The 9,992-nt window shown below is 34.5% G+C and overlaps 1 protein-coding gene across 1 annotated transcript in view; it reads left to right on the top strand.

Moving 5' to 3' along the window:
* Positions 1 to 9,992, top strand: part of vav1 (vav guanine nucleotide exchange factor 1) — a 27,066-nt gene that overhangs the window by 2,202 nt on the left and 14,872 nt on the right. The window contains exons 3-15 of the mRNA XM_016536955.1: positions 204 to 269; positions 389 to 494; positions 567 to 662; positions 2,614 to 2,682; positions 2,760 to 2,863; positions 4,232 to 4,331; positions 4,447 to 4,542; positions 5,729 to 5,803; positions 6,283 to 6,369; positions 6,466 to 6,551; positions 7,933 to 8,068; positions 8,146 to 8,255; positions 8,334 to 8,435. Of these exons, the coding sequence (XP_016392441.1) occupies positions 204 to 269; positions 389 to 494; positions 567 to 662; positions 2,614 to 2,682; positions 2,760 to 2,863; positions 4,232 to 4,331; positions 4,447 to 4,542; positions 5,729 to 5,803; positions 6,283 to 6,369; positions 6,466 to 6,551; positions 7,933 to 8,068; positions 8,146 to 8,255; positions 8,334 to 8,435 (1,233 nt within the window). The remainder of the gene's footprint in view (positions 1 to 203; positions 270 to 388; positions 495 to 566; positions 663 to 2,613; positions 2,683 to 2,759; positions 2,864 to 4,231; positions 4,332 to 4,446; positions 4,543 to 5,728; positions 5,804 to 6,282; positions 6,370 to 6,465; positions 6,552 to 7,932; positions 8,069 to 8,145; positions 8,256 to 8,333; positions 8,436 to 9,992) is intronic.

Genomic DNA, 9,992 nt, shown 5'->3' with positions numbered 1-9,992 from the left:
CACACACACACACACACACACACACATACACACACACACACACACACACACACACACACACACACTCAGTTTAGTTGAGTTAGTCATGGTTTACTCACCTGCATGTCGTTCCAGACGCGTCTGACTGTTTCTCTGTGGATCACAGAAGCAGATGTTCAGCAGAACGTTCACACATGTGATTTGTGTTTGTCGTTTCACTACAGGCCGTTTCCAGATGAAGCTTGTGTTGGAGATGATGACATCTACAACGGCCTCTCAGACCAGATCGAGTGAGTGTGTGTGTGTGTGTGCAAAGAAATGAGCTTAATCTGACAAAACCTTCTTCATTTGTTAACACAATATGTAAATAAGTGAATAAAGTTGCATTTAAGAACTGACTGTATCTCAGTGACACGGTGGAGGAAGATGATGATCTTTATGACTGTGTGGAGGAAGATGAGAATGAAGGAGATGATATTTATGAAGATCTGATGAGGACAGAGGAACCAGAAACAGTGAGACACACACACACACACTCAATACACACAAATACACACAGAGAACTTATAGATAACTGTCTGTCACAGCAGCAGAAGGTTGAAGTAGACAAGAGGAGCTGCTGTCTTCAGGAGATCAGACAGACTGAGGAGAAATACACAAACACACTGGAATCAATACTTCAGGTAAACACACACACACACACACAGAGAGAGATTAAACTCATTCACTCGCTCCTGTAATCAAATCTAACAGTATATGAGCTACTGGTACACCACAAGAAAGAAAAACCACAAATCACATCTCATTAAAATCTTGTAAATATCTCATTAATTTCCATTATTCACAAGATTAAATGGAGACATCCAAGATCAGCTGCTCTCTACATTCATTTTATTTTCAAGAATTAATTCATCAGTGTTTTAATGATACATTAGTAAATTACCAAATTGTTAAAGTTTTATGAATAATTTGATTACCAACGTTTTTGATAATAATTTTTTATTAAATTATAAGGCATAGAATTCAGGAAAGTTTGGGGAAAAAATACTAAATTAAAACAAATTATCCTTGTAAAAATAATATTAAAAATGGTAAAGTAAAAAAAAAGAAAAAAAAAAAATTTATATATATATATATACAGTATATATATGTTATACATGTAATTCGGTCCTTTTGGTCTACTAACCCAAGATTGCCTAAAAACGCTGGGAGGTCTGTTGATCATGAAGTGCTTACTCCGTTGCCCAGGTCAGATTACATGCCTTCTGCACTCCATTTTGTACTTTTTAATGTTCGGTCACTCAACAATAAGACGTCTCTTATTCATGAACTTATTGAGGACCAAAATATTGTTTTGATGTGTGTGACTGAGACTTGGCAGGAGCCTAATGACTTTTTTTATTTAAATCAAACAGTACCATCAGGATATGAATATATATGTAAACCTCGTTGCTCTGGAAAGGGGGGTGGCCTTGCACTTATTTATCGTGACAGATATAAAGTCTGTCCGATTTCGATATCAGAGCCATCAACTTTTGAAATTCTGGCTGTACAACTTAAAGGTCCGATTCCCACTATTCTTATCATGATTTATAGACCACCAAAGACATCTGCTATGAATACTTTTTAAAGTGAAATTTCTACTATTTTAACACATATGTGTACCCTATCTCCGAATAGCATGTCGATGGGAGATTTTAATATATTAATTTTGATAATACTGCTAGCACTCAATATATAGATTTTAAATTGGTTCTGAACAGTACAAATCTTACTTCTTGCATACAAAGCTCTTCAAAATTAGGCACCTCATTATCTTTCAGATCTTCTCCATTTGTACACTCCTTTGCACTCTTTGAGGTCATCTTCTGCAGATTTATTGTCTGTTCCAAACTTCAAGATGAGTTCCTTTGGTGGTAGGGCTTTTAGTTGTGCAGCGCCGAAGTTATTGAACTCTTTACCTTTGCACATTCGCCAACTGGATTAAATTTCCCATTTTAAAGCTCAGCTAAAAACGTATTTGTTTAGAATAGCTTTGAATGATTTTCTTGTTTAATGTGTTGTTATAATGCTTGCATTTTATGTTTTGTTTTATACTGTACGGTGTCCTTGGGTGTCTTGAAAGACACCTATAAATAAAATGTATTATTATTATTATTATTATTATTACATACAATTTTTGATGATAACTTTGTATGAAATAATACAGAATCCAGAAAAAAGTAAAAGACAATTTTGGAGAAAAGATGAAAATAAATAAATTCAACTGATTAGACATGTTGAATTGAGGATTAATGAAACCATTAAAACAGAAAACATACATCTTGAGATTTTTTTAGAGCCTCATGTTTATTGTTAGTATTTTTGTGACTCTCTGAATGATCTCACGCTCTGGAGCCAAACCCAGAGCCTCTGCGGATCTGACCATTGGGCCGCTGTGATGTGCAGGTGCTGTGGTTTACTGATTCTCTCACAGTCACATCTGATGATAAGAGGAACGTGTCAGTCAACCTGAAACCGAAAGTGTTTCAGCAGCAGGGTCTCTATAACCGCGAGCTTCTCTCAGACACACTCGAATGATGAACACATGACTCACACACACACGTCCTGTTGTGTTCATTTGTGTGTCCGCAGCACTTTCTGAAACCGCTGCAGCCTTTCCTGCAGCCCGTGGACATCGAGAACATCTTCATCAATGTTGAAGTGAGTCTCTCTGTCATCAGCTCATGAGTGTCTCGGGCTCATCCGATCAGCTCAATAATCCACGTCCTCTCTCACAGGATCTGGCCAAGACTCATCGCTCTCTGCTTCATGAGCTGCAGGAGTCCATACTGCATTTACGAGCCGAGAATCTCCATCAGATCTTCATCGACTACAAGGAGAGGTACGACACGCACAGAACTCAACAAAACTCAGGCTTTCAGTCAAACTCATGAGCTCTGAAAGGGCAATCAACGTTGAATCTGTAAATGAATCATTAATTCAACTGATTCATTCAACCGCACTGATTCATTCAGGAACGAAACAAGTGTCTAAATTAATCTAAATTAGTGAGTCACTGAATCATTTACTTCAGTGGTTTGTTTAACATTGAACATTGAATATTCAATTATTTATTCACTGATTCGTTCACTGATTCACTTAGGAAAGTAACAAGTCACTGTCTTTATGAGTGAGTTACTGAATCATTAATTTAGTGATTTGTTCATAAACACGGATTCATTTAGGAATGTAATAAGCGACTGTCTATATGAGTGAGTCACTGAATCATTTATTCAGTGGTTTATTGAACAACACTGATTGATTTAGGAATTAAAACAGTGACTGCCTTTATGAAGGAGTCATTGATTCAGTGGTTTGTTCAACAACATTGATTCATTTAGGAATTAAAAATGATACAAATTAATTGAATCATTGATTCCATTATTCGTTCATCGACACTAATTAATTTAGGAATAAAGAAGTGACTCTGTATATGAATTAGTCATTGAATCATTGATTATGTTATTCATTCAACAACACTCATTTATTTACGAATAAAAAAGTGATTGTCTAAACGAGTCACTGGATCATTTATTCAGAGATTTGTTCAAAAACACTAATTAATTTAGGAATTAAAAATTAACTCACCGATACCATTATTTGTTGAATCACTGAATTATTTGTTGAGTCATTGAATCACTGATTCCATTATTTGTTCAACAATAATTAATTTAGGAATACAAAAGTGACTCTTTTTATGAGTGAGTCATTAAATCATTGATTCTGTTATTTGTAAAACAACTGATTTATTTAGGAATTAAAAAGGTGACAGTCTTTATGTGTGAGTCACTGAAACATTCATTTAACAACTCTTTCAACAGCACTGATTCATTCTAGAATTAAAGAAGTGACTGTCTTTATATGTGAGTCACTGCATTATTGATTCAGCTAATCTGTTCAACAACACTGATTCACTCAGGATCAAAACAAGTGTCAAGTGTATGTATAAATGTGAATCACTGAATCATTGATTCGTTCAACAACTCTCGATTCATTTATATTAAACGTCATTTATGAAACATTTTTGTCCACATCACTTGTAAAACCACTCTTACACAATCGGACTGAATGTGACCGTTCATGTAAGAGTGGATTTACGAATGATTTACACACTAATTGTTTCCTCATTGAGGTTCATTGCAACATATGTGAATGAAAGGATGTTTTCTGATGGACGACACGGATCTGTGTGTGTGTGTGTGTGTGGTAGGCTGTTGCTGTACGGACGTTACTGCAGTCAGGTGGAAGCCGCCACCAAACACCTGGACAAAATCACCAGCACACATGAGGACGTGAAGATGAAACTGGAGGTGAGAAGCACACAGACCACAGATGCATTTAACCTGATTTAAATACCTCTGGCTAACCGAAAGCCAGCGCTACAAAGCTTCAGTGATCTCATTTAGCAAACCTGCTCATATTTAGGAGTGTTCGATGCGAGCCAACAGCGGCAGGTTTTCACTGCGAGACCTGCTGATGGTTCCCATGCAGAGAGTCCTGAAGTATCATCTGCTGTTGCAGGTAACACACACACACACACACACACACATAAGATTTCACTATATTAGTGAGATCTAACCCTCATAAGCACAGACAAACCTGTACAGAACAACACAAACACACACACACATCTGTGTAAAAAATGAGGACACACCCGATACTTTTGGGGTTCTTTAATTAAGCTAATTAGATTAAAACAAGTACAAACTGTAAGTTGTAGTCACAAGTGCTGATGAAGATGCTTTTTGGACTAGGATGTACAATTATAATGTGATTTGCAATAAAAACTCAGTTTATTTGGTCTATTTTGCTTCTATAATGTGTCATCTTTCAGACTAGTAGAAAGCAAACATTTAAATTTGTAGTATTTCCATTTATGCATTTTGCAGACACTTTTATCCAAAGCTACTTGCATTGCATTTGGGGTACACATTTTATTTCAGACTGGTAGAAAGAAAACATCCAAAATGCACATATAAGTGTTTATTTTATTGCACTTTGTCTATTTGTGTCTGTAGATTTTTAATAGCAATGCATATCTTTAAAAGTTTTTTCTCCACTTCAGCAGAACTTACAAACACCAAAACTTAGAGATTTATTCCTATCTATATTCTGCAGGTTTTTACTGAGGGGTTTGTTCATATTTCATTCACACTGATTTATACTACATTTTATTCTTAAAAACATGGTAAATAATGCATATCTTTAAAGGCTGTGAGATTTTTCTCCACTTCAGCAGCACTTACAAATGCCAAAACTTAGAGTTTTATTCCTCTCTGTATTCTGAAGGATTTTACTGAGGGGTTTGTTCATATACCATTCACACAGGTTTATAAAATATTTTATTAAAAAAAAAAACATGGTGAAAATGTATTTGTTTTCTGTCTGTTGACTGATTTATGGATCGATAAAAACTTTTAACCTTTAAAAACCTTTAACACTAATATGAAAACAAAATCTAACTAGAATTATGAATCTAGCTCTATCCAATGTTCAGATTAATATTCTGAAAATAAATGCAAATTAGTGCATTAAATATTAGATAATTCCAGAAAAAAAATAGTTGTCTTAATGTACTGTGATTAATCAACTGGTTTAGTATAGTGAAACAGATCAAATGTTTACCCTGTTCACCTGTACTGTTTTGCTTTAAAGTCTTTGTCTTTATTAATCTTGTCCCCAAAACACGTGTGTGTATGTGTCCCAGGAGCTTGTAAAACACACGGTGGACCAACAAGAGAAGGAAAACTTGCGCACTGCACTGGATGTAAAATGTATGAGTGTGTGTGTGTGTGTGTGTGTGTGTGTGTGAGTGTGTGTGTGTGTGTGTGTGTGTTAAGCATGTACAATAGTAAAACAAGGGATAGGCAGATGTTTCAGCAGACTTTCAGAGGTTCATATGGTGAAGGAACATGCTTCACTCACTGTTAATGAGGCAGAACTTGAAAAATCGTATCAGTGAATGTAAATAGAGGTGCAGTCTCAGTGACGGTTATACTGTGGTTGACTGATAAAAATGCTCCTGTTGAATCTTCAAAACAATTTACCTGTAACACACAAATGATTCAGACACCAAATAATGATGCAAAGATATTTCGTCACAACATTTGTGCATTGAGTCAGAACTTTGTGGGTATTTTAAACAGGATGTTCAGTGAAGTGAGAGCACCAAGTAGAGATAAAATGAGTAGAAAAGCTCATGAACATGAATTGAATTTATGATTAGTTGAACATGCTACTGGTGTGTGTGTGTGTGTGTAGGATCTGGCTCAGTGTGTGAACGAGGTGAAGAGAGACAATGAGATCATCCGTCAGATCACGACGTTTCAGCTGTGCATCGAGAACATGGTACAGAAGCACCTGAGAACGATTCATTTCAGCGCTTGACTCTGATTCTGATTCATTTGTGTTTGAAGCTGATTCAGACTCACTCTCTCTGTTTAGTCTCTGTCTCTGGCGTTATACGGACGACCCAAAATAGACGGAGAATTCAAGATCTGCAGCCTGGAGAAGAAATCCAAACAGGACAGGTGTGTGTGTGTGTGTGTGTGTGAGTGTGTGTGTGTGTGTGTGTGAGTGTGTGTGAGTGTTACTATAACTGTAACGATAACTATAACAATAAAAGTAACTGGAATTAGAACTATAACTGTAACTGTAATGATAATGATAACTATAAATGTAACAATGATTATATTAATAGCTATAATAAAGATAAACTTTAACAAGAACTATAACAAGAACTGTAATTGTAACTATAATGATAACTAACTGTAATGATAATTAATTATAATTATATTGATAACTATAAAGATAACTAACTGTAACTATAACTGTAGCGGTAACTATAACTAACAATAACTATAATGATAACTATAACTATGATAACGATAACTATAATAGCTAACTGTAACGATAACTATAACAGTTTAGTATAATTATAATCATAACGATAACTACAACTGTAATGATAACAATAATGCTACTGTAAATGTAAAAAACCCTAAAAACGGTAAATGTAACAATAACTATTAAGATAACAATTGTAGCAATAACTATAATGAAGATAACTATATAAATTATAACTATAACAGTACCAAAAATTATAACACTAACTATAGTGATGACTATAACGATAATAACTGTAATGATAACTGTAACAATAACAATTAGTATAATTATAACATAACGATAACTGCAACTGTAATGCTAACTATATTGATAACAGTACTTATAAAGACAACTATATCCCTATCTATAATTATATTTATAACTATAATTAATATATTAGCACCCGCATCAACAAACGATAACATTCTGTTTATTAAAAACATGCTGCAGTTTTGACGTCTGACACTTTAAACGCTAGATTTGATTGGCTGTCAGTGTTTTTATCATTCATCAGCTGGAAAAAAGTCCAATAATATCGTTATAGTTGTGCTGTGGATTTCACAATTTTTTTTTGGAGTTAGAGCGATTTTTATAACTTCATAGTTATTGTGATACGTGTCGTTCTTGATGTGAACAGGTTGTTAGTGTGTAGCGTGTGTAACACTAGCTGCGTCCCAAATGACGCACTATACACTCATACACTATGTACGTATGCACTGTGTACTCAACCATGTAGTGTATGAATTATGTTAGGTTATTTTGTCATTCATAATCGGAGTCTGATAGCTCCTCCCCCTTCGGTACATAATTAAAGCTGCGACAGTTGAGTGCATGAAGTGTCCAACATTCCACTCTTCATTTTTTCGGTTATTTAAGTGCATCATCCGGGTATTTAAAGTGCACTTTTTCTTTTTGGAATTTTCAGTGTGAACGCACACACTATTTATACTACAAAACGTCATAGAACAGTGCATAAGTACACGATTTGGGACGCACCTACTGTGTGTGTGTGTGTGTGTGCAGGTACGGCTTTCTCTTCGATAAGGCTCTGCTAGTGTGTAAGAAGCGCAGCGGCGAGAGTCTGGAGCTGAAGGAGCTGATTGAGCTTCAGCATTACCAGCTGAGAGACGAGCCGTCAGGAGAGAAGGACAGCAAGAAGGTTACACACCTCCTCTTCATCATCATCATCATCAGCAGCAGCACACACCTGTACCTGACGCTTGTGTGTATTTACAGTGGACGCACACCTTCCTGCTGATGGATCTGTACGGTCAGGGCGGCTACGATCTGTACTTTAAGACGCGAGAGCTGAAGAAGAAGTGGCTGGAGCAGTTTGAGATGGCGCTGTGAGTCCATCGTTCATATACTCATATATGTTAAATATGTATAATGCGGCAGAAACCTTGTATGTCGTGTGTTTGTAGGTCCAACATGTGTCCGGAGAACAGCACGGCTAACGGTCATGACTTCCAGATGCACTGTTTTGAGGACACCACCTCGTGTAAAGCCTGTCAGATGCTCCTCAGGTGAACTTCAGCTTCATCTCTTTAAATCAGTCGTTTCATTCCAGTCTTCGTGAGTGAATGAGCTGCTCAACAAACATGATTATGCACTGTAAACAAATCCTGCTGCAATTAGTTATAACAACTTAAAATTCGTCGAGAGAGCTTAAATATCCAACTTAACTCAAGTTAAATAAAGGTGTCTTTTTAAGTCAAGTATGAACGCTTACTTTTTAAAGTCGAAACAATGCAGTTACTTATTCTAATGTTGAATTTGAAGTTGTGATAACTAATCGCAACAATCTTTTTTTTTTTCATACATTTTGTTTTCTGATATGCGAAAGTCGCAGTGTTTTATTTTAAAATTATTAATATTCTATCGGAGTATTTATTTGCATTCTGAAATAGAAAAGTTGCACACGTGACTTTTAGTAGTTTTATTTTAGTATTATCAATTTACTATTAGAGTGCTTATTAGTTTTTAATATTTTGTTATTGTTCATTTTCATTTTAGTTTAAGTTTTAATAAATTTATTTTTGTCATTGTTCTTAGTTTTTGCTTAGTTTTAGTAATTTTAGGACTTGAACTTTTTTATTTTCATTTAGTTTCCAAGGCAACATTTCTAATTTCTGTTCTAGTTTTTGTTTTGAATGTTTTGAATATTTTACATTTTTAAGATTTAATCATTTTGATATTTTTATAATTTGTATTCATTTTTGCTTAATATTTCTATCAATTTTTTTTATTGATATTTGCATTCTGAAATAGAAAAGTTGCACACGTGACTTTTAGTAGTTTTATTTTAGTATTATCAATTTACTATTAGAGTGCTTATTAGTTTTTAATATTTTGTTATTGTTCATTTTCATTTTAGTTTAAGTTTTAATAAATTTATTTTTGTCATTGTTCTTAGTTTTTGCTTAGTTTTAGTAATTTTAGGACTTGAACTTTTTTATTTTCATTTAGTTTCCAAGGCAACATTTCTAATTTCTGTTCTAGTTTTTGTTTTGAATGTTTTTAATATTTTACATTTTTAAGATTTAATCATTTTTATATTTTTATAATTTGTATTCATTTTTGCTTAATATTTCTATCAATTGTTTTTATTGATTTTTATTTTTATAAAAATGTATTACTTAATTACTTTACTTGTTTTCATTTAGTTTCCAAGGCAACATTTCTAATTTTCTTTCATGTTTTTCATTTTATGTTTTAAGTTTTATTACAGTTAATGAGAAAGTTTCTATTAGGTTTATTTTTAGTCTTTGCTGATAATAGCAACACTGCTTCACAGCTCGGTTTCAGTAAATGCTTGTTTTAGTCTGGGAGGAAGTTCTGAGCTGTGAAAGTTGCAGCATCATTTAATTTAGAGTTTCATCAAGCTCATCAAACTCAGAGGATGAAGTCAAATGTAGATGTGTCAGGATGTGTCTTCTGTAAGATATAAAGAAGAGTAAATCTGAGTTTTACATGCTGCTTTGTGTGCGTGTGTGTGTGTGTGTGTGTGCACGTGTGTGTGTGTGTGTGCGTGCGTGTGTGTGTGTGCGCGTGTGCGTGTGTGTGTGTGTGTGAGTGTGAGT

This window comes from Sinocyclocheilus rhinocerous, unplaced genomic scaffold, assembly GCF_001515625.1.
Source record: "Sinocyclocheilus rhinocerous isolate Xijiao unplaced genomic scaffold, SAMN03320098_v1.1 scaffold937, whole genome shotgun sequence".
NCBI lineage: Eukaryota > Metazoa > Chordata > Actinopteri > Cypriniformes > Cyprinidae > Sinocyclocheilus > Sinocyclocheilus rhinocerous.
This window is presented reverse-complemented; position numbering and strand designations above follow the sequence as displayed.